The sequence below is a fragment of the Poeciliopsis prolifica genome, unplaced genomic scaffold, assembly GCF_027474105.1.
Source record: "Poeciliopsis prolifica strain line A6 unplaced genomic scaffold, Auburn_PproV2 SCAFFOLD061, whole genome shotgun sequence".
In the NCBI taxonomy this organism is placed as follows: domain Eukaryota; kingdom Metazoa; phylum Chordata; class Actinopteri; order Cyprinodontiformes; family Poeciliidae; genus Poeciliopsis; species Poeciliopsis prolifica.
The window spans coordinates 2,358,263-2,379,619 of record NW_026562436.1 but is presented as its reverse complement, the minus strand read 5'-3'; the positions used below and the strand labels follow the sequence as shown (position 1 = coordinate 2,379,619).

The 21,357-nt window shown below is 41.7% G+C and overlaps 1 protein-coding gene across 2 annotated transcripts in view; it reads left to right on the top strand.

Moving 5' to 3' along the window:
- ttc28 (tetratricopeptide repeat domain 28) overlaps positions 1–21,357 on the top strand; it is a 100,534-nt gene that overhangs the window by 64,889 nt on the left and 14,288 nt on the right. For both annotated transcript variants that reach the window (XM_055060736.1, XM_055060737.1), the window contains 15 exons: positions 3,302–3,523; positions 4,953–5,141; positions 5,235–5,331; positions 11,866–12,062; positions 12,772–12,925; positions 13,014–13,185; positions 13,281–13,449; positions 13,552–13,712; positions 14,005–14,493; positions 15,381–15,573; positions 15,669–15,749; positions 16,708–16,960; positions 18,988–19,097; positions 20,333–20,462; positions 20,584–20,811. In XM_055060736.1, coding sequence (XP_054916711.1) covers positions 3,302–3,523; positions 4,953–5,141; positions 5,235–5,331; positions 11,866–12,062; positions 12,772–12,925; positions 13,014–13,185; positions 13,281–13,449; positions 13,552–13,712; positions 14,005–14,493; positions 15,381–15,573; positions 15,669–15,749; positions 16,708–16,960; positions 18,988–19,097; positions 20,333–20,462; positions 20,584–20,811 — 2,845 coding nt within the window. The remainder of the gene's footprint in view (positions 1–3,301; positions 3,524–4,952; positions 5,142–5,234; positions 5,332–11,865; positions 12,063–12,771; positions 12,926–13,013; positions 13,186–13,280; positions 13,450–13,551; positions 13,713–14,004; positions 14,494–15,380; positions 15,574–15,668; positions 15,750–16,707; positions 16,961–18,987; positions 19,098–20,332; positions 20,463–20,583; positions 20,812–21,357) is intronic.

Sequence of the window (21,357 nt, the reverse complement as noted above, 5' to 3'; positions counted from 1 at the left end):
ACAGCATGTCACACTCCCACATGATGAAAGGCTGTTTTGGGGCCTAAAACACTTCAGCATCCAGTATCTCAGCTCCACCAATATGAGTTTCATTTAATATATTTTAGATATTGTCTTCTTCCTAAAACAATGGTTCATTTATTTATTTATTTTTTGACAAAAGTAATTTTTTCTGCCCTTTAAGTTTTGCACAAACAAAATAACTTTTTTGGGGGAAAAAAGACGTAGACCTTTGTTTCAGGAAGGTGACAATATGCTCCGCAAAAAAATAGCCAAAATTCTTCCATATAATTTGGAGTTCATGTTCCAGAGGTTCATCTCTATTTCTAAAAAGCAAATTCTCCCCTTATATACTGGTGAAATAATCTCCTAGTGGAATTAAAACTTTTTTATTCATATTAAATGATTATTTACTTAAAACTAGCTCCCATGTCTTCTTTGCATATGCAGACTTTTAGATCAATCTAATCAGAGTAAATAAATTAAACAGTGATCAGTGCTGATTTGCTAAGTGCTTCAAAAGCGCCCAATTAGCTTCTTTGAAGACAAAAAAAAAAAAAAAAAAAAGTAATATGAAAACGATGGGAGTTTTAAATGTTTATAATTTTGGATGGAACTCGGGTCTTTCCTCAGATTTCTCCCGCTTTATTTTGGCTGGCAGATTTCATCACCTCACCGCAGAGGGAAACATGAAGCAAGTTAAGCCAGTTTTACATCAACTCAAGTTTTTTCTTCTTTCTTGTCTTTCCAGAAAGCCTCGCCAAGGGTAAAACCTTGTTCTTTTCCACACGATCAGGCTTCAACTGTTTCGAACTTCCCGAATCCCGTCCTGTTCGTTTATCCAGCTCAGGGCGATGGAGTGCCAGCACCAATATTCCTCCGTCTCTGCCCATTTTCTTTTTTTTTTTCAAGCTGTCGTGTGTTAGGTTTTTGCCTCACCTCATCTGCCTTCCCTGATCAGCTTTCCTCTGGAAGTTTTTTTTTTTTTTTCCCCTCCTGATTAGATTTATTCACAGCAACAAAAGAAACAGATATAAAACTGTGACAGGATGGATGTTTTGTTCATTTTTTATTTTTTGCTTCTCCTCTCTCTGTTTCTCCTTCTCAAGTTGAAATAAACAATCCAGACATTGAGCGCAGCACCTGAGAGTCCCAGACACGACATGATTGGATTTTTTTTTTTTTTTATGTGTGTGTGATTGTGTGTGTTTTCTGCTGCATAGAAGAAGAAAAAAATCCTCCTTGAGGGAAATCAAACTCTTGTCAGGCTAGTTGACTGTACACACACAGGCCTGCTCGTCATTTATTAAATTTTTCTTTTCCTCGGCCGGAGATATGTCAGCTGGATTTTATGTGTTTGCTCTCATCACCATGCTGGGAATTGGGCTTTTCTGTCGTCGCCGACAGACTCATGAATACACATCGAGCTGAGATGAAAAGAGCAGGGCGTCCTCGTGTTAATTAGACCAGCTAAATTCCACTAAAAGGTCAGATGGGCTGTTTTCAGTGACACTTTTTAGCGCTCATTAAGGCCCCGTTTAATGTAATGTGAGCGTGTATTGTCTGGTAAGTGGCTGGTTAAATGAAGGATTACATTTTTTCTTTTTTCTTCACAGAGGTCACTGAAGCCGGATCTAATGTGTCATTTCACACATTTTATTTTCTTCAATATAAAAGATCGAAAATTTAAGTCTATTCAAGTTTTTTTTGCATAAAAATAATAACCAAGTGATACTTGTCAAACCTCCAAGGCGGTGAGGAGGAAGGGGGTTGTCGACCCTGGAGTGCCCAGCGAGAGGCGCTCAAGGCTGGGATCAGAGTGGTGGAACGCTCCCATCCTCTGGTGGGGGACAGAAATTCAAAGTGATGTGTTGTTATTGTTAGGCCTGAGTCAGCTGCTTGTAGTAGCATGATTACAGTAACGGTGATTGCCTGAAAGAGGCTATTCTGACAGGGCCGCTCATCACTTCACTTCAGAGTTTGTGGATAATTTCATCAGCCTGTGTGTTCGCGGATCTGTCATGTTGGAACTTGACAAATTAAAGTCATTGTGGCTGCTGCCAGGAAAATGGGACTGTTTCTGCAGTGCAGTGGAAGTGTTGTGTCATACCAACACGGTGTGTTATTGTTTTATAATGTAGCTGTGGCGGCCATCACTGGAAAGTATTTTAAGACATGGCTCACACTCCACCAGGAGAACATGTCTTTTCTCATCTGATGTTTTTGATTAATAATAATAATAATAATAATAATGATAAAGCAGATAAGACATTTATAAGGCTTTGGGACTGCAGCGAACCACAGTGAGAGTCATTAGTAAATGACTTGGAGAACTTTATCAGCATGTAGCTGGTTAGTAAACAAACTAAAAATCAATCAAAAGCTCAGCAATCCTTAGAACTGAGGTTCTTGTTCATAATTCAACGTGAGTAAAGAGACGGGGCAATGATAACACTCATGAATAACTGCATGGATCTTACAGTGAGAAGAAGACAAATGTCTGCATCACTTTGGCCAAAAAACATCTTCATGAGTCCTTGGAGGTTAAGGATGCATTCACAGCATCCCTGATGTTTAGTCTGATTTAGTCAAACTCTAGTTTGTTGGTCTAGACAGTCTGGTACATTTGGGGACGTATCAATGCACAACCAAACTCTGATGCAGACAAAAAAGGTGAACTTTGGTTCAGCTCCCAGTGGACTGGAGACCGCTCCAAAAGCAGGAAGTAGACTGTAGCACAAGGCATTCTGGGTAAATAAAACCAAAACAAATGTGTGAGTCTAGAGGAGGAAGTGACTAATCATCTATAATGATCAAAGACAAAAGAGAAATCCTACCGCTGCTAAATTCTGACACAACTCCATTTTTGTTTACTTTTTATGAAGAAGGAAGATGCGTTCAGGGTCATCTTCAGAGGTTTCTTGTTGTTCCATTCAGTGGTTCTTGGTGCAGCGTCACCATAAGTGAGGTGAGAATCAGGTTTTACTGAACGGTTTGGATCGTTTGACATGACAGTGCAGTGTGAAAGAGATGGTGGGGATCATGGTGTGCAATGCTCCATCAGAACCCGGCGACTTTTCACTGCAGATAAATGGATGAATTTCACAAAGTGTCAAAAGATATAAAGACATTTAAGATTGAAATCCCTAGGGCAACGATCTGGCATGCTGACTTTCTACCAAGTATTACTTTGTCTTGCCAAATCGGAAGGTCAAGGATTGTTTTCCTCTCCACACTGTGACCAGCATGTCCTTGTATTGGCTTGTGTAGTTGTGATTATGCGTTCTGTGTGTGACTGCAGGCGGCGTCAGGCGCCCTCAGCAGCCTGGGCCATGTGTACACCGCCATAGGAGACTACCCCAACGCCCTGGCCAGCCACAAACAGTGTGTCCTGCTGGCCCGCCAGACCCGGTGCCAGCTGTCTGAGGCGCGCCAGCTGGGCGACATGGGCGCCGTTTACACCGCGCTGGGAGACTTCACCAACGCCGTCCAGTGTCACGAGCAGCACCTGGATATCGCAAAGGTGCGAGAGACGTAATCTGAGAAGGGTCCACGCACCTTTCAGGGTTTTTTTCCTCCACATTATGCTGTGTTATGCAGTTCTGTTAATGTGATTGTGGTGATTTTGTGACAGGACAACAAAAAGTAGCACCTGATGGTGAACTGTCTGATGGCACATTGGGGACATTGAAGATATTTTTACCAAAAAACTCCTTGCTAGAAAGAAAACAGAAATGATGAGATCACTCAAAGATTTTCTAGAAAAGCATGGAAATGCATAAATCTCAATTCTAGCTAATTTCTGAGCTTTTTGTGGGAAATTTACTCCTTTTTTTTCTTCTTTATATATGTAAATATATTTATATATGTGTGTATATAGTTTACATATGCATAAGAACTTTTTAAAAATACTATAGTGTGCTACACTATACTGTATCTCTTTTCTTTTACCTAGCAAAATTGCACCAGAATGTTCCTCTATCAGATAAAATCTCAATAAAATCCATTAAATCCATGTGAAAATTGATTCAACGGTCTCATAACAGCCTTTTGGACTTTTCCCTTTTGTTATTTCCAAGCTTATATCCTCACAGCGATGAAGATCGAAGGAAAAAGGTTACTTTGACCCCATCTGGCATCAGTCGTCTGCTGGTGTTGATATTTCCACCAAATTCCTCCAAATAAATCTGCCGTTTTTGTTTTTTCTTCATTAAAACCAGACTGTCGTCTGTGTGAACTCTTTTACAGAGAGAGCTTTATGCAAATAACAATAAGTAAGAAAAGCCTGTTTTAGTTTCTTTGTCAATTAAATCCTGTTTGGGACTTTGGAGACATCAGTCAGCATTATAGTCAAATCATACAGTTTCTTTCTTTATAATGATCACTTGTTGCTTTGCCCTTCGTGTGTCTTTAATCTCAAAGTAAATGTTTAATCGATAAGAAAGATCTTTGCCTTTGACTCTATGGCTGAAATTTTTCTTGTATTTAAGATAAAGAAAATGAAAACCAGTCTACTTTTTTAAAATGTATTATTGTAGTAGAGAAATAATCATTCAAAATTGGACATAAATACTATACTATACTATACTCTACTATACTACACTACACTATGTGCCAATTTAGAAGGACAGGAATGTGTGGAAAATCAGTTGTAAGTACTTAAGTCTACGAGGTTTTAAGTTGTGACTCATGGGAAGGAGATGTTTTATTCATGGCCACAACTTAAGATCTCATGGAAACAACTTATTTATTTTGTCTGAACAACTTAATTATAGCCATTTGTGGCCATAACTTAAATCCTGGTCACTACTTGTTGTTTTTTTCCATGTCACCAGATGACCTTTGTAGCCAACAGCAAATAGTTCAACTGTTTATTAGCAGCAACATTCAGTATGTGTCTTCTTGTCATGAATAGCAAGACTTTATCGATACAGTGTTGATGTCTTTGGCAGTCTTTGGAGAACCGGAGAGAGGAGGCCCGGGCGTACAGCAACCTGGGCAGCGCCTACCACTCACAGCGGGACTTTGACAAGGCCATATCTTACCATACCAAGGTGCTGGAGTTGGCACAGGAACTGTCGGACAGATCCATTGAGATGAGGGCGTACGCCGGTCTGGGTCATGCTGCTCGATGCATGCAGGTGGGCAGAAAACCTTTTCAAGACGCTCACTGTGGATCGTCATTCCTGAACTGCAACTTTATGAACGTCATTTTTATTGTGACCTTTTTCCAGGACCTGGAGAGGGCCCGTCAGTACCACCAGAGCCAGTTAGAAATTGCTCAGGAGTTGCAAGACAGGGCGGCACAGGGCCGGGCTTCCTCCAACCTGGGTAACTCCACTCCCGCCGTTGTTCAGGTCGTGCTTAGAGTTTTGTTTGTGATCCCTGGTTTTCCTCTCGGTGGCGGAAAGCTCTGTCAGTGTTTCCACACAGGAACCTTCAAACTCTCATTAAGCTGTGAAACCACTTTGGACAATCTGGTTTGCATCAAACCACACCGTTAGCAATCCCAATGAAGCAGTGTTGATACGTTTCTGCTTCAGAATTGGCCGTAGCGCTCACACTGTGAACCTGGACTGCTGTGATGAATCGGGCGATGAGAGCGTTAGACAAAGCGAGACTCCAAGACCCCACCTGTTTCTGTTTTCAGAGCCTGTCACATGACTCCATCGGTGGCTCTCTGGATGAGCAACGCTCATGTTTTATTAAGCAGGTCTTGGTTTCTGCGGCCCCAGTGATATCTGAGAGGCTGTGAACCCAACTCCAGTGCTGAGTGGACAGCTCACCATCCAGCGGCGACGTCTGGGCCCTGAATGGGGCCAGCAATTCAAATATGACCCCATTAAGCTGCTAATAATAAATGTATTATCAATTGAGAGCTTTTTTTAGGGGTGGGAATCACTCACTAACTCACGAAACAATTTGATTCTGATTTTTGGGGCCACAATTAGATTCAAAATGTATTTTTTTCCCAAGTCAAAATAATTCTTCATAATGATTTCTGCTTAAACCTTTTGGTGTGTAAAGGCTCTTCCTGGATTACTCCAGTCTGCTTTGGAAGGTTGAATGACAAAACAGAGATAAAGTGACACGTTTATTAAAGTTTAAACGTTTGTTTTCAGAGAGAACACTGCACCTTTCTGACCACAGCCTCCTCTGTGGATAACTGCTTTGAACATTTCCATCCAGAGGTTTTGGGCAGTTTGAAGTTATTTAGCAAAGAAATATCCGCACCACGGCGGAAACATGTCACCCGCGGATACAAAAAACCGGACATTGGAAGCGGACTGGCTTTAGCAAAATATCAACATTGCTGTTAGAACGTCTTTAATAAAACACGGCCACAAAACTTCTGACCAATCACAGAACACGCCTCTCAGAGCTCTGTGCGGCGTTCCGCAGCGCCGCTGCTTTAGCTTTGTGAATTTGTGGAGTTTCTCAGTGTTCTCAGTCTTTGTCTAGCGAACATGAATCATAGAAAATGGACAGAATATGCACAATGTGGAGGTGAGGGTGCCTTTCCACAGCTGGAAACTGTGGAGGAAACACGTGGAGTGGTCTCTGTGTGTAAAGGCCCACAGCATTACTCTTCTTCTTTGCAGTTTGTCCGTTTCAGAAGGTCCCTAAATAATGTAAATTAAAGTGGCTGCTTTTGTAACACAACCCCTGCTTTTGCATTTGTTCTTCAAACTGAAAAGGTTGAAAACATTCAGCTGAGTTTATCAGTGAGTTCTTGACCTCGCACCGCGGTAAGATGTTTTCATTCTGTCTGCAGCCGGCTGCGGTGTTGTGTGTTGGGCAGGGTGCTCGCATTGCTCACTGACAGACTCTGTCTATTGAAGACGAATCTTAACATCTACCTGCACTTCACAGGTCGGACTCTCTGAACTAAAAGGCTCAAAATCGAGCCGATGAACCGGATTTATTCCGTTTGCTCGTCTCGGTTTAAAGACAACAGAGTCACGCCGTCGCCACAGAGTCCTGTTTTTGCCGTCTGAAGAAAGAGAGAGAAAACGGAGCGCAGGAGGTGCTTTGATGTGTGACTAACAGGCCTGAGATGGAGTTGCTGACACTCTCCTGACAAACGAGCCTCAGTCTGTGGTTCAGATCAATGTTTCAGCTCATCATTTATGGATGATTACAGTTTCTTTGACTGCTGACTTGACAAGCCTGCACTCCTCTCTCCTCCGACTGGCTCCGTCTCGTTTTTTATTTTCTACCTCTCTCTTGTTCTTACTTCTGCTCTTATTTCTAGTGAGAATGAGAGGAAAGTCAATTGAATGACTTGACTTTTATATCACTTAAGCCCAAACAGATCCTACTGCAAAGCTGCTCATTGAAGATCTTTGTTTAATATAGAGCTGAAACGATGAATCGAGTTAACCGTGATGAATTGAGATAATAGTCAGCTAGTTTATTAATCGATTAATTATGAACTGGAGGTCATTTGCTGTACCTAAGACAAAACTTCAAAAAATACATACATTTTGAATTTAAGATGAGAACAAACCTTTGTCTGTGAATATGTGTTAGCCAAAAACCACCTAGTTTTAGCTTCACCGTGTCGCCTCGATCCTCAACATCTGGGGGTCCAGACCGTCTGGATGAGGCAAAGTGTAGAACAAGGTGCTGGTTGTTACCAGGCCACAGTGAAATAAGATCATAACTATTTTTTTTATCAGCTGTTTTGACTCTTTGGACGATACTTAAGCAGACCCAGTTAATTCAAAGCAACCGCTTCCCTCTCTCTGTGGAGGAAGGAGGCTATAGATCACTCATGTCCTCCCTAATCTCACTCAGCAGAGTGCCTGCTCATCAGATCTCAGCTCATTTTCCACATCTCTAATCCCGGCTGCTCACGCTGCGGCCGGTCCACTCGGTGGGGATCCCGCCGTCCTCCAGAGTCTCTGCTCATCAGACAAGCTGTGCTTTCGTCATCGGGGAAGCACTTCATTGGGTTGCAATTACCCCAGCGTTTGCGGTGTTACCGAGGCGATGTGTAACCGTAACCGAGTCTTTCTGCCAACTCTGCAGGCGTCGGTGTAATCCTCTTAGCTCAAGACCCCAACCAGCAAGGTTTCACAATCAGCCACGTCCTCAACTCCCATCAGCTGCTTTTAAAATAAATACACAGGCTAGCAGAATCATTCATACCCCGGGTGCATTTTTATATTCCGCCATGTTACAACTACAAGTCTCAGCATTTATGATTTATTTATTTAACCTGAACAACACAAAGAAAATGAAACATGGCATTAGGGTTTTCTTTTTCTTTGTTTTTTACAAATAGCTATCTGGAAAGTGTGTGCATTTGTATGTTGTCATTGCAGCGCCACCCTTACTGTGTGTTTTGGGTGTGTTTCAACATTTCTGCCTGTTCTTCTAACTCAACTCGTTTCAAATCTCACCACAGATTCTTGCTTTTGCTGGGCCGTCCTAATGCATATTAATATGCTGGGCCGTCCTAATGCATATTAATATGAGCCATGTCATGATTTTCACAGCACCTTGTAGGTCAGGTCAGAAGGTCAGATTTAGTCCTTCTGACCAGACCTGAACTTAGCCCAACCTGAACGAACCGCCTTCTATCTCCTCTATGACATGTGACGAGCTAAAAACAGGGCTTCTTACGCTTTCTTTGAATAATAGCTTTCTTTGAATAATAGCTTTCTTTGAATAATAGCTTTCTTTTTAGCACATTTTCAGAAAATTCTTGTTATTTCCTCTCAGTTCGATCTACAAATGTCATTTATAGGAAAATCACATAAAAAGTTATTTCAGTTCAATCATACATGTATTCTAGTTGATCCTAGTTATCAAACAGAAAACTTTGACTAATCTGAATAATGAACATAATTTGATGCACTATCTAAGGAAACCCACTGAGTCACTGTGGATTACCTGCCACCTTGTGTTCGTCTGTCACAAAAAAGAAAAAGAAAATCACAATAAAGAGCAGAGTTTCTATTTGCAACATGAGAGATGTGGAAAAGCTCCATGCAGACGGCAGCGTGACGGGCTGCTGGATGTTTTCCTGCATCTTCACAGCTGCCCGCTTCGTTTAGCTTCATTTTTCATAATGTGTGCAAAAACATGCATGTGTCATGTCTGTGAACGCCTCATGCATACAGAAGCTCTTTGAGTTCATGTCTCACCGACTGCGACTTTCTACGCAGCTGCAAACCGTACAGTGAAATTCCAATTAAAGGACACTTGCTTTGAATAAAATATGTGGGATTTAATTAGTCAATTTCTCTCTATATGGATTCATAATTATTAACTTACTTCTGATATTTATTCATGATTATTAATTTGACTTCTATTTGGTTATTCTTGGTTTCATATTATTCTGTGTTTTCTTATGTTTTAGAGCAGGTTAGATAACTGACCATTATAACAAATGATAGCTTTTCATAATGATGATATTTATATTAAACAGGCAGTTGTTGCTCTTTGACAGCATGTTGAATTTATTTCACCTTGTAAAAACATGAAAGTATTTATGAAAGGATCTCCTCTCAGGTCACGTTTAGGGAAGCTGGGTTGTTTTCAAAATGTATTATTTTAGTGCAAATTGGAATTTATTCAAAATGTATTAATAATTTGGTTTAATGCAAATACTACAATTAAATAAAAAAAGGGAACTTATTCAAAAGTAGATAATAAATTTTCTTAACAGAAACAAACCAATTTCAACAAATTTTGAGAATTGGAATTTATTTGAATTTTGTTCATAAATTAGCCTCTCAGTGGCTCCCAAAGATTTTCTTCTGCCCCCCACACCAAACCCTCTCAGCGATTTACAAAGATTTTCCGGACCCCCTTATAGAAAACAATAAAATCCCCCCTAAAAAGAAAAAAAAAATCAACTAGGCACACACATATTTGAACCGGACATACCTTATACACATATTTTGTTTTCAAACTCCACTGAATTTTACTTTACACTTCAGGTTGCAACAAAACAAACTACAAACCATATTTACAGTGAAACACATTTGTGTAACTGTGTCTTTTTTGTTTTCATTCATCCATTCTACTTCCTGCACACATTACAAGTCATGTGATCAACAACAGGACGTTACTACTGGCAAAAACAACAAAGAAGACAATAGGAAGTGGTGTTAGCAGATAATAGTGCAACATGTTTTTTAATGACTTATCTCGTGAAAAAAACGTATTCACATGATTTTAACTGTTTCTTATTTAATGGAAACACCGCAATTGCAAGATTGTGTCTTTTCGACATTAACGGAATAACGACAAAGTTTTGCTCTCACTTGTCATAGAAACAAAACACAGCTAGTGTGTTGCTTTTATGTGTTTGGAGGAAAGTAGCTGCTGATTTTGGCTTTTTGTGGCATCGCTGGCAGAAAGAAAAGAACATCCGAGAGACACGCATGAAACCAGAGTCAACATGTGACCTCGTCCATCTGGTGTCTCGACGCCCCCCGTAATCACACTTCCCTCTGTCATTCATCATTTGTCCCAGCCTCTTTCAGGAGCGACGGAGTCTGTGCACCAGGTCCTCTGCGTTTCTGTCTGTGAGAAACCTGTTTCTGTTTGACGGCTTCTCGCCTCATTTTAACAGCTTCCAAAACCGTCAAGGATTTTCAGGCAACGCTTTTAAGTATCAACTGCATGAGCGTAACCTGTTTTTCTAAACTACAACATTTTTCCAATGTTAATAGAGGAACTAAAATTCTTAAGATTTCCAACATAATGACAGAGAGAGTTAATTCTTAGTCCATAAACTTTCATTTTCTAAGATTTCTATTTCTTAAAAAAAACGTTGAAAACACTAAACTGTGATTAATTCAAAACACTCGAGAAAACTAAGACTATACAGTAAATACAAAAATGAGGAATATAAATAAAATTCTTCCATTTTCTGCTTTAGATTGTAGATTATTCCTGAGCTGAAACACTTTACCTCAATTATCCCAGGCTCCTTATTCTTGAATATTCAAACTTTTCTGGCTTTGTCTCTAATATTTGTGTTGTTGACGGAGGAAAACTCCATCACAGGGAATGTCAGGACGCTCAGAGCAGTTTCCTGTCCCTGGACGGAGAATCTGATCCGCGCGTCTGCACTGAAGAGCCTCAGCGGCAGATATTATTAGATTTGTTGGGTTTCCGCACCGAAGCTTATGAATTATTTACTCCTCTGCAATAATATCTCATATTTCACAGGTCTGTAAATATAATACAGAGATGTATTATATTTACATTTCTAAATCTTATATTTGTTTATTTCTGTGTTTTTGAGCCTGCAAGACAAAAGCAAAGTAGTTAATCTATAATCACCACAGAGGTCAAGCAAAGAAAAGATTTAAAATCCAATTCAAATTCAAAAATGCTTTATTTATCCCATTGCTGTAACTTTAACCATCCAAGTATCTTCAAAGAGTCACTGCAGATGGTGATGCTGTGGGAAGGAGAAATCTCCTGTAGCAGTCAGTGTTGCTATGAAATGGATGAGGCTTCTGTTGCTTTATTACAGCCGCATGACTGTCATGCATGCTAATGTCTCCATTTCCCAGCAGCAGAGATGATATTCCGTGACAACATATCCTGGATGACTCCGTCAGTTGTTGGCTAGCACTGCTAATCCGCCTCATTTGCTTTTGCACATAAAATTATTCTCCCAGGCGGCCGGGTTCTCCCTGTTCTGACCTTTAAAAGGAGGGATCCTGTTCCTGACGCCTTTCTCAATCCACCAGGGATAATGTAATGATTGTAAATGAGAGTTTATTGATTTGGCTCCTTCTTGTTTACAGCTGAAGATGAGTGAGAGTCTGCTTCATTACCTCTATTTGCTTTGCTGAGTGTCATGCGGTTATCTTCTCTCCCGTTCTGAATCAGGCATCATACATCACATGAAGGGGGAGTATGAAACGGCGCTGAAGCTCCACAAAGCCCACCTGTCGTTGGCGCAGGAACTGGGTGACTACGCGGCGCAGGGCAGGGCCTACGGGAACATGGGGAACGCATATCATGCGCTGGGCGTCTACGACCAGGCCGTGCGGTACCACAGGCAAGAGCTGCAGATCTCTCTGGAGGTGAATTCCTGTCGTGTTCACTTTTGTAACCTGGGTTGAAATGACTAATTGTGGTGAATCGATTATTCAAATATCCTTTAATTAATTCAGGAATCAATTAATTGCTAACTGGAGGACAGACTCGGAAATTGGCGATTTGCTGAAAGAGCTAAATGCTCTTAATGCGGACAGAAAACTTTGTCTGTAAAAATGTTCTACCAAGACCTTCTCCAATAAAAGATGTAACTAATTCATTAATGAATCTATAAATTACCTGCACAGTAAAGGAATACTATTTTTTTGCATTTTGGGCATTAAAAATTGTATCTTCCCATTTCAAAAATGAAATTGATTTGTTCCATCATTTAATTTTTTGTTAAATTGTATTTAAAAAATTTGCATAAGTGGTTTATAGAAGAATGTGACAATTTTTCATCCAATTAATCAGTTAATCTCTGAATAATCGATAGAACGATTATTGTAATTATTAAAATATGCTCAACGTGACAACTTTTTAAAAATCTGATTGATTGATTAATCGTCTGAATAATTGATGGAATAATTATTTTAATAATTATTAAACTTTGTAGAATGTGTCAATTAAAAAAAAAAACTAACAATAAAAAATACATTACTAAAATATTGTTCAGTTGCAGCCATTCTTCTGACACAAACGTTTAAGAGTGAATATCACATTTGTCTTGAGTGACTTTCTGTCTTGGCGCTGCAGGTGAACGATCGCCAGTCGCAGGCCTCCACTCACGGTAACCTGGCGGTGGCTTACCAGGCGCTGGGAGCTCATGACCGTGCTCTCCAGCATTACCGTCACCACCTGACCATCGCACGGGAGCTCAGAGACACTCAGACGGAAGCCAGAGCCCTAGGCAGGCCAAACAAAAGAGGATTAAAAAAAACAATAAAATAAAGCAGTTCCTGAGCAGGTGTGCTAATGCTTCTGACTTTGTTCTACAGCAAACCTGGGGAACTTCCACAGCTGGAGGGGAGAGTATGCTCAGGCTCTGCCCTACTTCCAGCAGTACCTGGCTCTGTCCCCAGGGCTGCAGGACCTGGAGGGCGAAGGGAAAGTCTGCCACAACCTGGCCTACGCTCACTACTGCCTGGGACAGTACAAAGACTCTGTCAGGTGAGCGATGCATTGCTGCGCAGGCGAAAGCTTTTCTTTTATGCGTACTTGGTGAAAAACCTCCTTGATTTGAAACATTTTCGTCGATTTCTCAGGTATTATGAGCAGGACCTGGCCCTGGCTAAAGACCTGCAGGACAAATTGGCACAAGCTAAAGCCTACTGTAACCTGGGTTTGGCCTACAAAGCTCTCGGAGAGTACAGCCGAGCAGAGGAGTGTCAGAGATACCTGCTCTCTCTGGCTCAGGCTCTGGATAACACACAGGTCACCCAGCTGACGCTCTGTTCACTCACACACTGTGGAGCTGCAGGTTTTCAGGCAGCAGTGGATGTTAAGCGGCGGTGTTGTGTGTTTGTTGGTCAGCAGGCGGTTTTCAGGGCCTACGGGAACCTCGGGGACGTGCTGGTGTGTCGGGGGGATCTGCCCGGAGCGCTCAAGTTCTACCAGCAGCAGCTGGCTGTGGCTCAGAAAGCTGCCGACCAGAAGATGGAAGCCGACGCGTACGCTGCACTGGGATCGGTTCACAGGTAGTGAGGAAGTTCACCGTCGTGCTTTGACCTCTGCCCTGTGACAGCAAGTGCTGGGATTATGTTTTGTTTTCTTTGGAGAACAAAATTAGCATCTCTGGATCAGAATCTTTACCTCAATGTTTTTAAAGATTCCCAAAAGGTCCAACATTTCCAAATCCAACATGTTAACAGCCTTACTGTTATCTGCTCTCTCTCCCAGCCTGAAGGAACATCAAACCTTTCTTGACTTTCCTCTCCCTTTATTTGTAACTCCTCTTCCTCTGCCTCCCCACCCTTCTCTCCCATGCAGGCTGCTCCGCCAGCTGGACGCCGCCCTGTCCTTCCACAGCCGGGAGCTGACCCTTCGTAAGGACCTGGCCGACCCCCAGGGGGAATGCCGGGCCCTGGGCCGCCTGGCGGCGGTCCACATGGCGCTGGGCGACTACACCACAACCTTCCAGTGCTACGAGGCCCAGCTGGGGCTGGCGCAGGGCCTCCGGGACCCCCGACTGGAGGCGCAGGTCCACGGGAACATGGGCATCACCAAGATGAACATGGCGGTGTTCGAGGAAGCCATCGGATACTTCGAGCAGCAGCTGGCCATGCTGCAGCAGCTGAGCGGCAGCGAGGGCATGCTGGACAGAGGCAGGGCCTACGGGAGCCTGGCCGACTGCTACGACGCCCTGGGAGACTACGAGGAGGCCATCCAGTACTACGAGAAGTACCTGACGGTGGCTCAGAGTCTCAACCACGTCCAGGACCAAGAGAAGGCCTACAGAGGCCTGGGAAACGCACACAGGTCGGTGCCACCTGGTGGTAGGAAAACTTCAAAAACCTGTTCCTGATTTGTTGGAGTCCCAGGAGAAGATGCTAGTTAACATGTTAGCCTGTTAAAGTTTATGACAAAACATGTTTAAAAAAAACAAACAACAAAAACAAAAAAAAAACCTGATAATCCTGGTGAGATGATTGGTAAAAACACACCAAGCAAGACATTTTGAGTCATATTTGACTCTCCATGCCAAAACTATGAAAAAGTCAACTAAGAATTAAAACCATCAATTTGAAAGTAATGATTTTTTTATATTTATGCAGGCGAATTAATAAAGAAACCACCACAGGCTTTACATTGCAGTTTTGAAGGTTTTCAAATTGTAAACTTTGTACTTCATTTACAAAGTACAAAAAACCAAAATCTTCCCAAGTATTTTTCTTTTTCTAGTTTATAATCCTAATATCGTACCACAGTAAAAATAAGACTAAACTTGTTCCCCTGGCAGATTATTTCACTTATTAGAAAACATTTTTCTCAAAAACCAATTACTTAAAACAAGCTCCTACATCTTGCTGAAAAGTTGCTTCTACGTTGGTTTTGTCTTATTGCTTGTTTGGTGCAGCTCTGCTGTCAGACAGATTCCTCCAGCAGCCTGTTTCCATGTAATTCAACACAAGTCGTGTTAACAGACAGAAGTCTTGATGAGGCGTTTCTTTCATCCGTCTGGTGTTTCTATTCTCCAGAGTGTGAATGAGACGTTAATGAAGAGAAAGGAGAGCCCGATTTCAAACTCCGCTTCTGTTAAAGCACGAAAAGAGTGTAAAGGCGCTTTAATACGGCAAAAATCAATCTAAACAATCTGTTTTGCTTTTTATTTTTCTTCTTCTCCTCCGTTTTCCCTGTGGGTGCAGGTCCATGGGCAGTCTCCAGCAGGCGCTGGTGTGCTTCGAGAAGCGGTTGGTGGTAGCCCACGAGTTGGGCGGCGAGGGCGGGGGGAAGGCGCAGGCTTACGGGGAGCTGGGCACGCTGCACAGCCAGCTGGGGAACTACGAGCAGGCGCTGTCCTGTCTGGAGCACCAGCTCAGCATCACTCGCTCAGCAGGGGTGAGGTTCACACCGCCAGGCTGCCAATCTGGCAGGAAATAGTATTTGTGAAATGTATATCGGAGGCGGTAATAATCCCTGGTTTCATGTGGCAGGATAAATCCCTGGAGGCCGAGGCGAGCGACGCCCTGGGAGGCGTTTATCAGCTGATGGCAGACAACGAAACTGCTCTGCAGGTTTGTGCTCTGCTGCTCTTTACTTCTCTCTGTCTAGTCAGCTCAGCATAAAGAGCAGAGACATGTGGGGAAATGTCCAGAGGTGTGGAGAGTGTCCAAAAGTTGTGTTCAAATAAGAATTGCGCCACATCAACATGTTTCTACTCAAGTTGAAGTACAGAGAAACGACTCAAGTAAGAGCGATTTGATAAAACTCAAATAACAAATCATTCAAAACATCATTTAATGTTTAAAAAAAGACCAAATCTTGTTTTCTCAAAGCTGAAGTCTGTGACTTTTATAAAAATATATTTTTGATGTATTTGTTGGAACTGTCAAAATGTCGTAACAGAATGACATGAGGGAGATAATCTTTAGCACATTTAGCAGCGCATTCAAAAGGATGATTGACATCATTCAATGGAGTTTCTCACTATATAAAATTTTGCTGGGCTACAAATTGTTCCTTCTGCGATAAATGATAATCTTGTTGTTTTGGATCATTTTCAAGTAATACAATGTACATGGCAAAAATAATGAAAGCACTTCATATTCTAATGAACATTTTACACTGGAGCTGGACAACATGTCAAATATCCAAAACAAAACAACAGAAACAACAAATAAATGAATGATGAAGGCTCAATGAACAGAATAAGGGCTGGTTGAGGCCGAACACCAAACTGAAGCCTTCAGCCATTAAACATTTTGGTAGAAAGAGAAAAACGGTAAATCATGCAAATGGAAATCATTGAGCTTATTAAGTTATTTTTATTTACCAGGCGATTTATTGATTTATTGCAACAAGCTGAACTCACAGTGTGTTTCCAGAACTTTTACTCAAACAAGAGCAGCGACACTTCATGATGAAGTGTCTCAACAACCCAACTCTGGATGTAGATGAGAGCTGAACAGGCAGGCTTCACTCGCACACCTTGCTGATTAAATGCAAACATTAAGCCTGCTGTTTCCGCTGCAGTGGCACCAGAGGGCGCTGAGCATCGCCGAGCAGACGGGCTGCGTGAGGAGCCAGGGCCGCGCCTACGGCAACCTGGGCCTGACCTACGAGGCTCTGGGGAACTACGAGCGAGCCGTGGTGTTTCAGGAGCAGCACCTCAGCGTGGCGGCGCAGACCAACGACCTGACGGCCAAAACTCTGGCCTACGGAAGCCTGGGGAGGACACACCACGCCCTGCAGAACTACACTCAGGCTGTGATGTACCTGCAGGAAGGTGATGCACAAGATGCACACACACACACACACACCCCACACCCACACAGCTTCAGTTATACAAATGCAAACAGAGTTTCCCTCCTTTGTCAGTAGTCTACAACCTTTATTTATGTAAAGTGTCGTGATTTCTACCGATTAAATATTTCACATTTGCCTCATTAAGTTCTGCTGGTTGTTTTCAGGGCGGGAAATTTAGAGATCCACCAATCAGATACTAATATCTCTATCGGTGCCGATATTGAAAGCCATTCTAGATCTGATATTGGTGACCATGTGTCTGATCCAGAAAGACACATCTATTCGGTTTGAGTCTTTGTGCTCTGAGCAGTGTCATGCTTTATTATTTATTCTACATTATATGTCGAATTTCTAATTGCACTTTTTGTTCCAGTTTATTTTTTACATGTTTGACCAAAGTAGTAGTAAGTAGGAATCTCTTATTTTTGTCAGCTTCTTTCTTATTTATTTTCCATTGGCTGTTCTTCTCCTAAGTACTCTGACTGAACAAATTGTTTTTCCATATTCGACCAAGCATTTTATTCTTCAGCCCAGATTAAATGAACTGTTCAAAGCGAGGCCAAATAGTTACCATGTCAACCTGTGTGTCACGCCTACAGACTCTCGGCATCAGAATTAGATTTCTTTAGGTAAAGCTGTGGAGGTTTGGGTTTGGGGGAGCAAGGGAGGCAAAACCTTTTGAATTTGTGTTTAGAATTAAAACTTCCTCTCAACAATTTGCAAATGAACATGAGGAAACATGTTCATTTGAACACAATTCTCAACGAGATGTCAGTTCTGCCCATTTGTTCTTTCAGACTGACTTGTTTCAGGGTTTTAAGAGATGTGGTCATTTGGACCCGTGGGTTGTTGGACCCTCTGTGCGGTCGGCCCTGCGGGATCGCCACTCTTTGGTTGCTAGGTGAGGGGCGGCGCCCGCCAACTGTGATGTCAATATCAGAAGGTTTTTGAGACCGAAATACGTTAAATAATTTTTTTTACGCACAAAAACATGCAGGAGGTACATGTTACGTAATCGGTCACATTAAGAAAAAACATTGAAACTCAGAAAAAGTTACAAAACTACTTTAGTTTAAATATAAATTAGAATTTTTCACTTTATTTAATGCATTTTTGAAACGTATAAATTATAAATTGATATTCATATATTTTCTTCTGGCAAATTTAGATTTGCTGGTTTTAGACAACATAGTCATTTTAATGTCAAACCCTGCAAGCTTACGGTACTACCCACTGCTCCACATTTAAGTGATTCACATTGCTAACGTTTGTTAACTCTTTTCATGGTGTACTCTGAGCTACCTTTAGATTTCGCAGAGTTATTCATGTAATCTGGAAAACCTTTTCTGCTGTAATAATCTGAAGGCGCATTATGTGCACTATTTGAACTTCTTCCGCAGTTAAAACTGATGCAGCTTCATTCAGTCCAAATCCAGACTTAAGTAGCTTCAGTTAGCCTGTTATTTCATCATTCCTGACCTCTGTGTGTCTCTCAGATCCTTTGGCTGCAAATTGATCATTACCTCCACAAGCAGCGGAGGATTGCGCTCAGCGTTGAGGTGAGGAAGCGTTTGGAAATGAGCCTCCAATTAACCCCCACGGGGGAAAACACACAGAGGAGCGCGACCTCGAAGGAGACGAACACACACAGAGGCGGGAATGTTTTCTTTACCTGATGAGATTCTGCTCAATCTGAGGCCCTAATGAGAACTAAACCGAAGCGGGCGAGGCCGCCCGCACCCCTCCCAGGAGCCGACATCAAGCATGTCTGGGACAAACCGCAGACAAGAGAGAGAGAATACAGCAAGTCTGAATTTGAATGAGCTGATCAAAAACGGGAGGAAAGGAACAGTGGGAGAAAGTGAATGACGCATCCGAGCATCACGGGGCTAATCAGCGGAGCCTGCTTCAGAGCAGCAACAGTTGTCACGTTTTTTTTCCTTTTTTTTTTTTTTTTTCCGTTTTGATGAGCCGTCATCTGATCTCCGTGGTGTGATTCCCCCCCAGGTCTGCGGCTGGCTGAGCAGCTGAGCCGGAGAGAAGACGAAGCCAAGATCCGCCATCGCCTCGGTCTTTCTCTGTGGGCTGGCGGCAACCTGGAGGAGGCACAGCACCAGGTTTATGAAGTTGTTACGTTTCAAGAAATGGGAAGCAGGAACGACGCTATAACACTTAGTACACGATAGCATAATGAATAAACTGCAAAGGTGTGTAGAGTAGCCAAAAAGGATTAGCACTACTTCACACCGCGGCATGAAGGAGCCACTGAGAAAAAAGAGGAGGAAATTTCGGCTAAAAAAATTTTGGGATTAATCTCAGAAATTATCCAGATAAAGCATGGAAATATCCGAGCTTGAAAAGTTGCACATCTTTGACTTTTGGGAATTTGCAGAGAAACTCAAAAATGTCTGTTTTTTTCAATAAATTGTTTGCATTTTGTTTTCTAGAAAATTTCTTCTTTTTTCTGGAAACTTTTCAAACTCAGAAGGTTCTGCATTTCTTTTTTTGTTTGTTTGTTTTGTTTTGGGGTTTTTTCACAAAGTTTCTGAGCTTAATCTCATAATTTCTGCTTCTTTTTTTTTAGAGCTGAGATTTTAAGCTCAGAATTTTTCTCTCTCTTGTTTTGGAGATTTTTGGGTGAAAATTTATTCAGTTTATTTTATTCGCAATGGCCCTCATACGCCGTCATAACTTCAACATATTTTTTACAAAAGCAAGAGCATTAAAGCTGTATTGTTTACCCTCATTATCCTGGCCATTGAGTAATACAACTAGCAAAACCTACTTTTTTTCTTTCTTATGACTAGAGCGCAGTTTTTAGTCCTTCCTTGTTTCAGGTTCAGACATAAACAGAACCCAGTGTAAGTTATCTGGGTATTTTTCTCTCATGCTTTATGAAACATAGTTGTTGTTTTTTTAAGTTGCTAATGACCAGAAAACTGTTAGGAAACTGAAAAATGAAACAGTAATAGCAGAGGGTCAAACACTCATCCAGTACTGATCAGCCGCACATTTCAGCACTTTTTATTTTGATACTTCTTTTCCTCACCAATTTCTAGTTGCTGCGTTAATTGATCATTTCTGAGTTTATGAAGACTTTCTTGTCAGATTCAATAGTTGCAAATCAGCCAGGTTGTGTGCTGGCACCACCTAGTGGTTAGCAGTGTAACTGCAGGGATACTGAGATTTTAACCCTTTGAGATAAGTAAGTTCTGCTTGAAATACTTTTGCAAAAAAAAACAGACAATATAATGAATGTGAAAGAAAAGCATGTGAATTAAGTTCTGAATGTGAAGTTTTCAGTGGAGGGTTTGCACATGTCTGATTGTTGGATTGTTTTGTTTCGTTTCAGTTGTACAGAGCTTCTGCGTTGTTCGAGACAATCCGCCATGAGACGCAACACAACCTGGATTACAAGCTGTCCTTGTTTGATCTGCAAACCAGCTCGTACCAGGCTCTCCAGAGAGTCCTCGTCAGCCTAGGTGAAATGTTTCACCCTTCTCTGGCTTTTTGTTATTAATATTACTATTATTTTCAAATATGGGATATAATTTGCACCAAAGCTTGTTTTATCCATTTTCGTGCGCTGGTCCGTCCTTCCAGGGCGGCACGACGAGGCTCTGGCCATAGCGGAGCGGGGGCGCACTCGAGCGTTCGCCGATCTGCTGGTGGAACGTCAGAGAGGAAGCAGGCAAGCATCCGGCACCGACCCTTACATCCCGGTCACCGTGGAGCACATCCTGGAGACGGTCAACGGTCAGAAGGCGCTGATCCTCTACTATTCGCTGGCTGGAGGCTTTCTCTACAGCTGGCTTATATCTCCAGGCGCAGGTACGCAGCTGAGTCCACACAAAACCGGCTAAGATATGTTGCAAGTCTGTCTTTTCTTGTAAGATCTTCGCATTTTGATTGCGCCAATACAGTTGAAACAACAACTTTATTCAGATTAACCATACGGTATTTGTTTTGTTTAGGATTTTAATGGCACCCTCTCGTACAGTGATGACCAAATTCTACTTTTAAATATTTAAAAAAAATTTAAATCATAAACATTTTTATGCAACTATGATCTATTCTTTTAGTCATCATAATAAACTGTGAGTCAAAATAACACATTGAAGATGGAGATGAAAGATAGAAAACAAACAGCCTTTTTCCACAGAAGGAAAATTTATTAAATTGTTGTTTGCCACGCCCGACCTTCTGATTGGCTGCCGGTCAAATCTATGAAGTTTAATTTAGAAATATAAACATTTCTGATAGAAACACAGAAGGAACCACCCAGTAGCCCTGCTGTGGAGAAATAAAATGAATACAATTTGGTGAGATTAATATAAAAATATGACATACTTTTTGTTTTGGACAAACAAAAAGTTT